The 13,486-nt window shown below is 47.9% G+C and overlaps 1 protein-coding gene across 2 annotated transcripts in view; it reads right to left on the reverse strand.

The window, feature by feature from the left end:
- The window catches only part of Tmem163 (transmembrane protein 163), a 174,197-nt gene that overhangs the window by 1,300 nt on the left and 159,411 nt on the right, over positions 1–13,486 (reverse strand). The window contains 2 exon segments of one of the 2 annotated variants that reach the window (NM_001110763.2): positions 2,592–2,733; positions 7,237–7,348. In NM_001110763.2, coding sequence (NP_001104233.2) covers positions 2,592–2,733; positions 7,237–7,348 — 254 coding nt within the window. 2 annotated transcript variants of the gene reach the window in all.

A 13,486-nucleotide genomic window follows, 5' to 3' on the forward strand; every position in this document is an offset into this window, starting at 1 on the left:
TCATGAAGCATACACCTCAATGGCTTCCTATATGTACGTGAAGCTGTGTGGTCATCCACACTGTCTCAATTCCAGAATATTCTTATCATCCCCCATGCGCACTAATAGACACACCCATTTTTCTTCCACACCTTTTCCCAGACAACCAAAGGTCTACTTTGAGACATTATGAGTGTATCCTGGAAATTTCATAGAAAAATGCATATAGCATTTTGAATAAGAACGTTATTCATTTGGCACATTAGAAACCCACCCACATCATAAGGTATATTGACACTTCATTCATTTGGATGAATAATAGTCCACTGAATGGATATACCATAACTATCCCTTTCTCAGCCAATGGTGAGGGGGCAGGGTTCTAGTCCTGTGTATATATGAGCAGAGCTGCTGTGAGGATCCACATAGAACTTTTGACATTTGTGTCTGAAATCACTGGGCCAAACAGTAACTGCATGCTTAACATTGAGCAGCTGCTAAGTCCTTTTCCAAATCAACACCACTGTGCGCATCCCCTCGCAAAATATCCGAGGCTCACAGTTCTTGCCAACACTTGTAACTGTCTCTGAGTTTGAGGACAATACCCTAGTGGAAGCCAGGAAGTACTAAACTTTTAAAAGCACAGCACCTTGACAGGAATGGTGCTCTCAAAGGACAAATCCAGCCTAAGGACCATATCCAGGGACTGCCAGTGTGCTATTTCTTCAGTAAGTGAACACCATGCCAACATAGCTTTGCCCTCACTCCAGGGTGGCCCTTTGCATGGAATAGGGTCTCTTCACATTGATTGATTGATTGATTGATTGATTGACTGACTGACTGACTGACTGACTGATTGATTGTTTATATAACATACCACAGTACAACTATGGAGGTCAGTTCTCTCCTACCTTCAACCATATGGTTCCTGAGGATTAACCCCAGGTTACCAGGTTTGGCCGAAAGCACCATTACCCACTGAGCCATCTCACAGGCCCCAGGAGTGGTTCCTTTTGTAAATGTCTAGTGTTGCCTCAGCCTGGACCTCCTCTGATTCCAAACAGCACACATGGGCATCAGATGGCAAGAAGGATGCTCAGATGACACTCAGCTGGACATCACAAAGACATGCATTATAGCACTCTACAGATGAAGGCAGGAGGATCAGAAGTTCAAATTCAGCCTTAGCTACATAGTGAGTTTGAGGCCAGCCTGGGCTACCTGACATCCTGTCTTAGTAGAGCAGAAGCAGAAGCAGCAGCAGCAGCAGCAGCAGTAGGAAGAAGAAGAAGAAGGAGGAGGAGGGGGGGAGGAGGGGGGGAGGAGGAGGAGGAGGGGGAGGGGAGGAGGAGGGGGAGGAGGAGGAGGAGAACTTTGAGCCCACAGTACAGAGGAAAAAAGGGAACTAATTACTGGATAAAAAGAAGGAAGAAGTAAGTGAGTGTCTGGAGTGTAAGAGCCTTAGGTCTCCTTCCAGAAACCCAGCTTCATTTCTAGAAGGGCATCCCCCAAGGAAGGCTTTGCCTTAGGCACAGCCTTTTCCTATCTCTCAGAAAAGGTCAGTACTATGCAACGTGTCCTCTAACCACAACTGACACCTTGGCCAAGTGGCTCCAGTGACCCATAGGCGTCCCTCCAGGGCTGGTCTGCTGGTGTTCCCTCTGAGAAGGATGAGGTAGGGATGGACCATCAGACTCTCCTGAGATACCAGCCACACACTACCGCACCCCACACTCCAACCAGCTGCAGCTAACTATGCCCCAGCAGGTCCTGTGGCCTCAGCAGCTGCTAGAGTACATAAAGTGTGGAAGACTAACCACCAACTGTCCCATAGATACAGCCATGAGGAAGTTGTCATCTACAGCAGGGTAAGCCATTTTGATGAGGAGGCCATGTGTGGGTCACCCCCTGAGCCAGTTAGTTGGTCGGATGTTTTGTTTTGTCAACTTGACACCAACTGGGGTCATCTGAGAAGAGGTCTTCAGATTAACCTGTAGGTAAGTGTGGGGGTGGGGGTCGTTTCTAGATTCATGATTAATGTGGGATGGCCCAGCCCACTGTAGGCATGCTATCCATCCTCAGAAGGTGGTTTGAGGATGTATAAGACAGCAGGATAAGCAGGTCATGAGGAGCAAGCCAGTAAGCAGCATCCCTCCATGGCCTCTGCTTCAGTCCCTGCCTCCAGGTTCCTGCTTTGAGTTCCTGCCCTGATCGCCTTCATTGATGGACAGTGACAGAGATGTGCGAGATTCAATAAACCTTTCCTCCCCAGGTTGCTTTTGGTCCTATTGTCTATTACAGCTACCAAAAGCCAACCACACCCCTGTACATAGCCCTCCATCCACCCTCTGTAAATAAGCCCAATACCGTGCACCACACAGGACATGGGTGGGCTCGTTACTATGTTCTTTAGTGCCCTACTGGGGTAAAGACATGTTTGCTCACATTTCCCCAAGAAACATAAGCGTAGTATTCATGATCCTGGGACATAAAGGAGTAAGATGTGAAACCTTGCTTTCATTTCTCGACTGGAAACAGGGTGAGAGGAAATGGGGTTTTCAGACCATCCCTGCACCCTTGGTGATCCAAGACTAAGAAAAAAAGAGTCATACTTGACCCCGTAGGCAAAGATGGTGAGACCGATCAGGACACCGATGCTGCCGTCCAGGTACCAGACTGCTGCATTGTGTTTGAACACTTCCGCACTTAGAAGGATAGAGAAGCCCATCACTCCCCCAACAAGGGAGTTGAACCCTGCAAAACAACAAGAGGGATGGCACAGTGATCTGAGGCAGGCATTTCATTGTCTGTACTGTGAGGTCTACAGACCACAGACAAGTACACTAGGCCTTCATTCTGTGGAAGGAATGTGTGCATGTGCACAAACACACACACACACACACACACACACACACACACACACACACACACGGAGTTATTGATCTGTTCATTGAGTTAACCCTCAATCTAAATACCATTCAAACAGCTGGCTCAGGAGGAATTTGAGGTTCAGTGTCCTTAGTGTAGGAAAACTCCCACCCACTATACCCAGAGAGCAACAAAAATGAAGGAAAACCAGAGCCCAAGGGAAAAACTAAATGGAATGGCCCAGCTGCCTTTGCTTCCTCTGCCTGTAGTCTTCCTGCTAGAGATGAGACAGAAGGCAGACCCCCATCTCCAGAGAAAGGCTGTGCACCTACTCACTCCTCAGACCACAGATTCTCTGAATGAATTGACTTAAGATTTATTTCTATGGGCTAGGGACATAGCTCAGATGGTCCTCATTCCCAGTATTGATGCTAAACCAGACATGGCAGCATAGGTCTGTGAGTCTGTGGTCTTGGCATTTCTATAGCAAGAGGGAACGTGGAAACAGATAATCCCTTGAACCTACAGGAAGCCCTTCTTGTCTGGGCCTTCCCATGCATGCTGCTTCCCCCTATATACACCCCAGTAGAAGACACAGAACCCACATGTTTGCTCTTTACCACACCTGTCTCCTCATCCTTACAGTGTTTCTCTCCACAGTTCTATTCTCTCTGGCATAGATTTCCGTTACTTTTTATTTTACCATCTCTCTTCTACTAGAAACCTAAGCTGGGGAAAGAAGCATTGTTCCTTTCCTTGTTGTCTCCCACATCCAAGAACAGGGTGATAATATCCTTGGAGTAACTAATCAATTATCACAGAAGGTGGAGGAGGGATGGGGGCGTGAGGTGTGACCTTAGCTGGTCCTAGAGAGGTGCCCTCTCCTTGCTGCCTGGCTCTGAAAAGGAGAGAAGCAGAAGTTCCACATTTAGCCACTAGATGTCCACATAGTTCCACTGAGCCAGCCCTCAACCGGTCAGCACCACGGACAGCCCTGTGCTGCCGCCAACTCACTGCCTTAGCCTAACCCTTACTGGAGGTGACCTTGGTTTTCCTTGCCTTTCCTGGCTCCTGATGTCTTCTCTTTGACAAACGCAGGGACTAGAGACTATTTCCAGTCTTCCCTGCCACTTCCCTGTGTGTGTGTGTGTGTGTGTGTGTGTGTGTGTGTGTGTGTGTGTGTGTGTGCATGTGTGGTCATGTCAGACAGACAGACACAAAAAGAGACAGATGGAGAAACAGAGAGACAAAGAGAAACAGAAAGGCAGAGTCAGACAGACAGACAGACAGACAGACAGGCAGGCAAGAGAAAATGTCGCCCTCAGCCGTCATCCGTATATCACATTCTACCTTGTTTTCAGAGTCCAGGTCACTGAACCTGAGTCTGGCTGGCCTGAAGCTCATCCACCTCTGCCTATACTGGCATCACAGGGTTGTATCACTGCTATGTCAAGGTTTTCTCCAGTTGGATTCTCCAGGTGAATGAAATTCGGGTCCCGAAGGTGCTGGAGCCCCACTACACACACATCAGTCTCCAACAGTCACTTACAGTTGCAGGCTTGTGCCCTCCCTTCTAACCCTGGGGCTGTTATGAGGGGAGAAAGCCCTATAGTTGGCTTGACAGCACAGAATGGCTGAAGCTGTGTTGACTTGAGAGGCCACCGGCCTGACTATAAGGACTATATTGAAATCTGTGTAGTTAATGTAATTAAATCCATGTAGACCATTCTGATAAGGGTTCGCATAGAGGTTTTGGGTGTTTTAAGTTGGATGGGAATGATCCATCCAATGAGGGTTCCCTGGCTCCTGCAGCCTGTCAGCCTCTACTTGAAACTTGAAACACCAGGGCCACCTCTCACATACTTCTGCCTTACTTTCTGGTCACTCCTTCCTCGGGGCTACTTTACTTTATCCTTATACCCCAGACTGTCCTCACACTCTTGTACCCCAGGCTGTCCTCACACTCTTGTACCCCAGGCTGTCCTCACACTCTTGTACCACAGGCTGTCCTCATACTCTTGTAGCCCAGGCTGTCCTCGTACTCACCCAGGATGACCTTGAACTCATCCTCTGTACTCCTTCAGAGTACTGGGATTCTAGATGAGCGCTACCATGCCCAATTTTCTAGGTACCCAGATCTTCACTCACTTAGACAGGCATTCTACCAACAGAGCCACACTTCTGACTCTGTCCTGAGGACACACTTGCATAGTCACTGAATATCTAGAGAAATAAACCAACTGGGCCAAGACCAACTGAGCATCATGAAGATGCCTGGCAGCTTTCCATGACCCCACCTCCACCAGCTGCTGCCCTTCTTCCCTGAAGACCTGCTTCTTTGCTGTTAAGACACGTAACCTACACACACACACACACACACACACACACACACACACACACACACACACACACATCAACCCTGTGGAGACAGGTAAGGGGCTGTTGAGCCTAGTATAAGAGGTCTCTAGAACATTGCTTCCTGTCTCTTTTTGGGAACAAAGATTCTTGGCTCTGCCTCAGCCAGGGGAACAGCCTGCAGGGCATGCATCAAAACGAAGGGAAAATTTGGGTGGGATGAGAAGAGAAAGAAGCCCCTCTCCCCAGGCATCTGGCTAAAACTTCCTAATGGTGCAACCCTTCCTCATGCTGTGGACCCCCAACCATAAAATTATTTTTGCTGCTATTCATCACTGTAATTTTACTACTGTTATGACCATAACATAAATATCTTATATGCAGGATAACGAATATGTGACCCATGTCGGGTCGTGACCCACAGGTTAAGAACCACTGGGCTAAAGCCTTTCACCAGCAGAGAAACAAGAATCCCAGTATAATTAAGTTCTCTCCCTTCCTAGCTATGCCTGGAATTTTCTGGGTATCTCACCAGACACCCCATGATCAGGGAAAGGACACTGAAATACTCAGCACAGTAATGGGGGGGCGGAGGTGCAGTGAAGCCTAAACCCAGATCTGAGTATCGAACAGCTCTGAGGTTAAGGGGAATCACTCCTACCAGCACAAAGCACATCAGTCCAGGGAGATGAGGTCATGCCCTGTGGTGGTCCTTGTCAACTTGACACAGTCTAGCATCAGTGGGCAAGGGGGTCTCAATGAGGGATGGTCTGGATCAGGTTGCCCTGTGGGATTGTGGAGAATTGTTCCTGTTGACTTAGCTCTTGTGGGAAGAATGCCTGAAAGGGAATGGCACCACTCCCTGGATTGGGCACGGAGCTGCAGAGTGTAGAGAAAGCTAGCTCATCTCTAACAAGCATGTGTGCATTCATTCTCTCTGCCCTTGGTTATGCATGTGTAGTGATAAACTGCTTCGAATTCCTGCCTTGGCTTCCTTGACTGGAGCATAAGCCAAATGAACTCTTTCTCCCCCTAGGTTGGCTTTTATCTGGACATTTTATCACAGACATCGTCTTTACGATCATGGGCAGGTCTGGGGGACTGTGGACTCCACAGACAGGCTTCAGGCTTCCTCACAGCGGAGGTGGGGAGAGCAGAAGGCATACAGAACCAGACCTCTGCAAGCCAGTAGAGCTTGGGAGACTGACGGGCCATCTTGGCAATGAATGACTGTGGAACTTCATGTACTGCCCTTACCCCAGAAGCCCAGCATACAGTTTTGACTACCCTGGGACACCTGCCCCAGGCACTGGGTGGTGAAACCTGGATGAGGGAGGCACAGAACCCATAGCTTAGAGACAGCAAGATCCCACCAGGCTCTGTGTTCATCTGATTTAAGAACCTGGGCCACAGCTATGTCCCCCAGAGAAAGACCCAGTCTCAACCTCCGATCCATTTTGTCTGGTGTTTTATTTGGTTCTTGAGGCAGGGTCTCATGTAGCCTGCACCCACCTGGAACTTACTATGAAACCAAGGATAACCTTGAACTTATGGCCCCCTCCTGCCTCCACCTCCGTAGTGCTGGGATGTCAGGTGTGCACCACTACACCCGCATGATGCCCTACTGAGCCTCAACCCCCAAGACTTGTACATAAGCACTATAAACTGGGTTATGCTCCCAGGTCTGTCTCTTTCCTTAATAAAATACAGGCACACACCTGTAATCCCAACGCACAGGAATCTAGGACAGGAGACGAGAAAGTGCAGGGTCAGCCTGAGCTACATGCAAGACTTTGGGTCTCAGGGAACCAAAAGGAACCCGGACATTTCTGCTCTATTTTATTTCGCTTAACTCAGGGTGGTGGACACCAGCTCCAAGTATTATGAAGTAAGCAGTTTGGGGAATAGGAGTGGGGACAGGTGGATCCCCTCATTGTTGAGTTCATCTGCAAGACGTCAGCATCTAACAGCATCCAGGCGGGGCCTTTCCTGTCTCTGAGCTCATCTCAAACAATGTATGCCTGAACCACTCACCATCCGTGATGAGAGCTCTGCTTGTCAGGACCTTCCCCAGCATGAACTTCAACACAGCCAGGACGCTGCAAAGGATCCCACTTAAAATGGAGACGCTGAACAGGAAATCGTCCTAGAAGAGAACAGTCCAGATTTTGACACGTTATCTCTTGCTAGAACAATCACCTCAAGACCCTGAGTCATAACCAACAGCTTTGGGCATGGTGCACATAACCAGTCAGGCAAGCTGCCACCAGGTGGCAGTATAGTTCAAGTGTTACTGGAGTTAAGAAAAGATTATTAAAAGCAGCCAGACTAATATTTACAAAGCCATTGTGTATTCCCTCCCTTCTTACTATTCCACTAAAACACACAGCAATCATTGATTGTCAACAGGGTTGGTCTTAGTGCCAAGAACGATGTCTAGGTAGGATTCTACAGATAATTCACAAAACAGCCAATTGAGAATTGTAGGGCCACATCGCTGCCCAAGAATCCTTTCCCACAGAACCAACTGGATTAGCCACAGGATCATTTTTAGCCAGAGATACTTAAAATCCTGTGGGCTTTTTTTTCCATTCACACAATTGAGATTTCAAAGATAGTCTTCAAGGTGAGAAAAAATGGTGCCTAAAAATAGTTCACTGTTGACGTGATTTTAACACTGCCTGTAGGTGATGCGTTAACGTTTGCAAGCAAATGGGTGAGTCACTTGTGCAAAGCTGGTGTCTTCATTGCTATCTCCTGACATCAGGCCCCTCGAGATCTCTTTTGTGCTCCCACGCGCTGCTCCCCTGAGACACAGCCTCCAGGTTCTCCCGAATTAAAATGCACTTGCCAGCAGAAATCCAATGCGGTAGCAGATATCCACAGAGAAATAAGATCTTCTCAAAGCATTTTATTAATAAATTTGCTATCCCAGTGACAGACGCAGGGACAAAGGAGACAGCTTGGTTTTCCAGGCCTACGACTGAACTAAACCGTTTAGAAAATCGCCTCTCTGTTGGACTTGGGGTTTCTGTACAACGTTAGAGCATTGCTTCCACACCCACTAATGGCAGAGGTGGCTCTGAGTGCATGAGCTCACAAATTCCCGTCCGCTCTTTCATGCAGAAGGGTCAATGAGACCCAGGCCGCCAGCTCTCCTTGAACCTGAGTTGAACCTGGAGGCTCAAAACTAGCAGATATAACATAGGAAAAGGGAAACTGAGGCTGCTGACATTGTTCAAGGTGATGCTGCTTGCTGCTAGGCCTGTTGATGTGAGCTCAATCCTGGGAACCGGATTGAGCACAAGCTATCCTTGGCCCTCCACCCACACTGCAGTGAGTGTATATGCATACTAAAGCACACATGCACACACACACACACACACACACACACACACACACACACACACACACAATCATGCATGTCCAGCTGCACTCATATGAACGCATATAAACCCGCATATGAATACACTGAAATACACTGACCTAATAAAACATTTTCAACTTTGTAAATGTTTTCAAGCAATCAACCACACAGAATTGTCAGCTCTTGATAGTTGCCCACACCGGGACACAGAGAAGTCAGCCATTGCTGAACCAAAAAGCTGATCCTCACAAGACACCAAAGATTTTGGTCCCCTTTCTTGCCTTTCTGACTCCAGAAGAATGAACCCTTAAGCTCCATTGTTGCTAAACATACTAAGATGTTTGGTCAAAAGCTTGACTCCTTAGTTAGGGCCCGCCCAGCACTCTCAGGAGCTTTGAGCTCCTGCCTGGGATTGGGCCCATCAACGTTGTCAGGGAGAGAGGAGTCTAATCATGGGAGAGTCTCATTTACATACCTAGAGTCTAACATAATCTAAACAATCCTTCACAGTTATGCAAGGCAGCTTGTGTCCAATGTGATTCTATGTACCGTCACGGTGACAATCAATATGAGCCACCATATACAGTAGTGACCCTCTTAGCAAGAGATCTCAGAAAACTCCCATGTGTGAAGACAGAGCAAGAAGCCATCTATTTGCTGGTGTCATGACTTTGGCCTTCCCCACCTACAGAACTATAAAAAAACAAGAATTGCTTGTAGATTGGGACCCTAGTCCATGGAATTCTGTGGGTACGGCTCAGATGGTCGAAGACAGTGTCTATCCCCTTCAGCCGTTCATTGTGTTGGTTTCAGTTTGGTGTGTTCTATGTATATAGGTATTTCTCTGCATGTGGATTTATGAACCATGTGTATGCTGAGTCCTTCCCCCAGAACTGGAGCTGTAAGTCACTATATGGGTACTAGGGGACTGAATCCAGGTCCTGTGGAATTTCTCCAGCCTCTCTGCTGATTCATTTTTATTGTCAACGTGATGCAACCTAGAGTTGCCAAGGAAGAGAGAACCTCAACTGAGAAACTGCCCGGATGAGATGTGTGTGTGTGTGTGTCCATCTGTCTGTCTGTAGATGGAGGAGGAGAGAGAGGGAGGGAGGGAAGGAGGGAGAGGAGGGCCTTCTTCCATGGTTCCTGCTTGAGTTCCTCCCTTAATTTCACTCAAGCATGGATGTGACGTGGCCCAGAAGTGTGAGATGGAGACCCTCTCCTCCCCTAAGTTGCTTTTGGTCAGAGTGTTTTATCTCAATGACAGAAATTAAGCTAGTACAGTGCCTGACCCTTGCTGAAGGACATCTTAGAAACCTCATCAGCTCTCAAATGCCTCTTGCCTTCCAAATCGCATGTTCCAGGAGCTGTTGATGAGTGCGTATGAGTGGCGTGTCTCTGTGAAGAGCTAATACTTGACAGATTCTGATTTTCCAACTTCATTGGTCCCAAAGCACGAAAAACAACACTTTCCTTGGGCGGATAAACATCTGGTAGAGGAATCCAAGAACCTGGCAAGTCCAGTGGTCTATAGTTTTGGCTGGGTGAGAGCTCGGTCTGCAATGTCTCCACCTTGCAAGCCCTGATTTGCATCCCCAGAACCCACATGAGAAAGCATTGCGATGTGTGCTTGGAATCCCAGTGCTGAAGAGATAGACACAGGGGGGGTCCTGGGCTCTCACTGGCCAATCAGCCTAGCCTAACAGGTGAATTGCAGGTTCAGCGAGAGACACAGTCTCAAAAAGAGGTAGCTGAGGGGGTTTGCAACCCCATAGGAAGAACAACAATTTCACCCAACCAGACACCAGAGCTCCCAGGGACTAAACCATCAACCAAAGAGTACACATGGAGCTACCACATGTGTAGCAGAGGATGGGCCTTGTTGGGCATCAGTGGGAGGAGAGGCTCTTGGTCCTGTGAAGGCTTGATGCCCCAGTGTAGGGAATGCCAGGGTGGGGAGGTGGGTGTGTGGGGAAGCACCCTCATTGGAGGCATGGGTTGGGAGGATGGGATGGGAGTTTCCTATGCTTGGGATCAAAGGCATGCACCATCACTGCTCAGCTGTTTGGGGGTTTTGCTGTCACTGTAAAGACAGGGACTGCAGCAGTCTAAGTGGAAATATCCTCACAGGGTCATGTGTCTGAACGCTCTGGTCCCTAGCTGGTGATTCTGTTTGGGAGGTTGTGGAATCTTTGCCATGGATCCTTGCTGGAAGAAGTGGATGACCAGAAGGAGGCATTTAGGTTTTATGGCCCTACTTTCTGTCTGCCCTCTGCTTCCTGGCTGCAGACACAGTGGGACAGGCTGGCCATCTCACACTCCTGCCACTGTGCCTTTGACATTGTGATGGTCTGTATCCCTTCAAACTGTGAGCCCAAATAAATAGCTCCCTTGAGCCATTTCTTATCAGGTGCTTTGTCACAACAAGAAAATAACCAATATAGGGTCTCACAGTGTAGCCCAGGCTGGCCCAGAAGTCATAATATAGCCCAGGCTAGATGACAACTCACAATGTAGCCCAGGCTGGCCTGGAACTCACACCATAGCCCAGGCTGCCTGGAGTTCACAATATAGACCAGACTGCCTGGGGACTCACAGTGTAGCCCAGGATGGCTAGGAACTCACAAGGATCTCTCAGCTTGAATTTAAAATGAGTGCGACTGCAAGCCCAGCTCCTCAAGCACCTAACTACAATCCTCACCTCTAATGGGCTATTCTTATCGGTCGTTACATCCCCACACGCCGCCCCTCACTGGTTTTACCGGATGGCACTTCTTAGGAACAAATGGACTTTTCCCTTTGAACCTGACTTACAGCAGTGAGTTCCTTGTGAGTGTGGTAGACAGGGATGGCTGCAGATCATGGCCAGGAAAATGGCCAAAAGAGAATGAACCAGACAGGACCTGTGACTTAGAACTCAGCAAGTCACAGGACTAAGATATCGTGATTGATAATGTCCTGCCTCCCGAATGTACCTGGTGACTAAGGTTTTCAAGCATTATTAGTATTTTATTTTATTTTATTTTATTTTATTTTATTTTTCTGAGACAGGGTTCATTAGCCCAGGCTAGCCACAAACTAGCCCTTGAACTCTAATCTTTTGGCTTCCATCTCTGGGGTTGTGTGTGCCAGGACTGTCAATAGGTGCCATCCTGTATGTTTTCTTATTGAGGCATAATAAATGCACACATAATACAAAGATTGCAGGGCTTGTAATTGGCGCTTGCTGCCACACCTGACCCTCTCTGAGCTCCATCCTGGGCCCCATGAGAGAACTGACTCCTGTAAGCTATCCTCTGATCACACTCTCACGGCCACACATGCCCCCCACCTACACTAAATGCATTAAGATATAATAAAACATTTTAATACAGATATTAGAGATTGGATCTTATTGTGCTGGTAGTAAAACATAATAACATAAATAAACCAACCAAAACACCCAGAAAAGTTCCCTCATGCCCTCCCTCAATCCCCCACAAGTGCTTTATGATTTATATTAATTTCTCCTGTCCTTGGATTTTATACAGTTGGCCACACAGTGTGCATGTTTCCATCAGAATTCTCTTGTCATGTTTATGAGGCTCATGCCTGTCGCTGTGAGTTTCAGCACCTTCTCCTGTGTGGCTCTGATACTTATTCTACTGGTCTCGGCTCTTCCCCAAAAAGGGTTGGGGTTTTTGTTTTGGATTTGCTTTTGCTTTTTTTGGAATTACAGCTATGCTACTTGTGCTTAAAGCACTTTTTTCCCAGTTCTGAGTGGAGAAATTGTTACTCCAAGGAGCTAACAAACTGGAGGGCAGCTGAGAGGGTCTATGTTGGGGTTCTGTAGAGGAAGGGTAATGATCACATGCACACACACATGAACACGCAAGCACACACATGTACACACATACACATGCACACACACATGAGCACACACATGTACACACATACACATGCACACACACATGAGCACACACATGAACACACAAGCACACACCCAAGCACATACAGATGCACACACACACACACACACCCACACACACACACACCGTTGATTAATCAGATTGGTAGTGGCCAGTTCAATGGTGACCATCTGCACCTCTGTAAAGCTGAGAGCCCAGTAGCTGCGCAGTCCATGAGGCTGAGTGTCTCAGCCATCCCTGTCTCGTGCTGAAGAGGCGTGGAGGCCCCCTGAAGAGCTGCTGGTCTTCAGTTTACAGTGGAAAGCTGAAGAAGGTGGGTCCTGATGGCGGGGAAGGAGAGTAGCAGGAGTCACAGTGGGGCAGATTCATTTGACAGCAACAAGCGGAGGCCAGGAGTGAGACAGGGTCCCTTGTCTCAGTTAGCCCGTCCTAGAAATTCCCTCACAGACCCACCCAAAGGTCAATTCCAGATACAACCAATCTGGCAATCAAGATTTTTCCCTCACAGGGTCTAACGATGTCCCCATGTTTAGAAGACCAGGAGCAAAGGTCAGAGAGAAAAGAGCAGAGGTGGAGGCTTGGCTGCGCCACATCCATTGGGAGCTACAACGGGCTCTTAGAGAGACAGTCCAGTCGCAGAGTGAGATCCTGGCCATTAGGATGTCTCCATGACTGTGCCCCTTCCAGCTTGCTGGCTGATACGGAACATCACCCTCTCTCACCACCCCACTCACCCAAGATCCCGCCCATCAACACAGGGTAAGGACATCTGATTGCTTCTTCTCCATGACTCTGGTCCGTTCATATATTTCCATATGTTGTCAAACATGCCAACCTTTTGACATTGTAACACTACCTGACATCTATAAAATCCAAGTTGGAAAAACCACACAACTGAGTTTAAGAAAGAAAGAAAGAAAGAAAGAAAGAAAGAAAGAAAGAAAGAAAGAAAGAAAGAAAGAAAGAAGGAAGGAAGGAAGGAAAGAAAGGAGGGAGGGAGGGAGGGAGG

This window comes from Rattus norvegicus, chromosome 13 (assembly GCF_021556685.1).
Source record: "Rattus norvegicus strain SHRSP/BbbUtx chromosome 13, alternate assembly SHRSP_T2T, whole genome shotgun sequence".
NCBI classification, from domain to species: domain Eukaryota; kingdom Metazoa; phylum Chordata; class Mammalia; order Rodentia; family Muridae; genus Rattus; species Rattus norvegicus.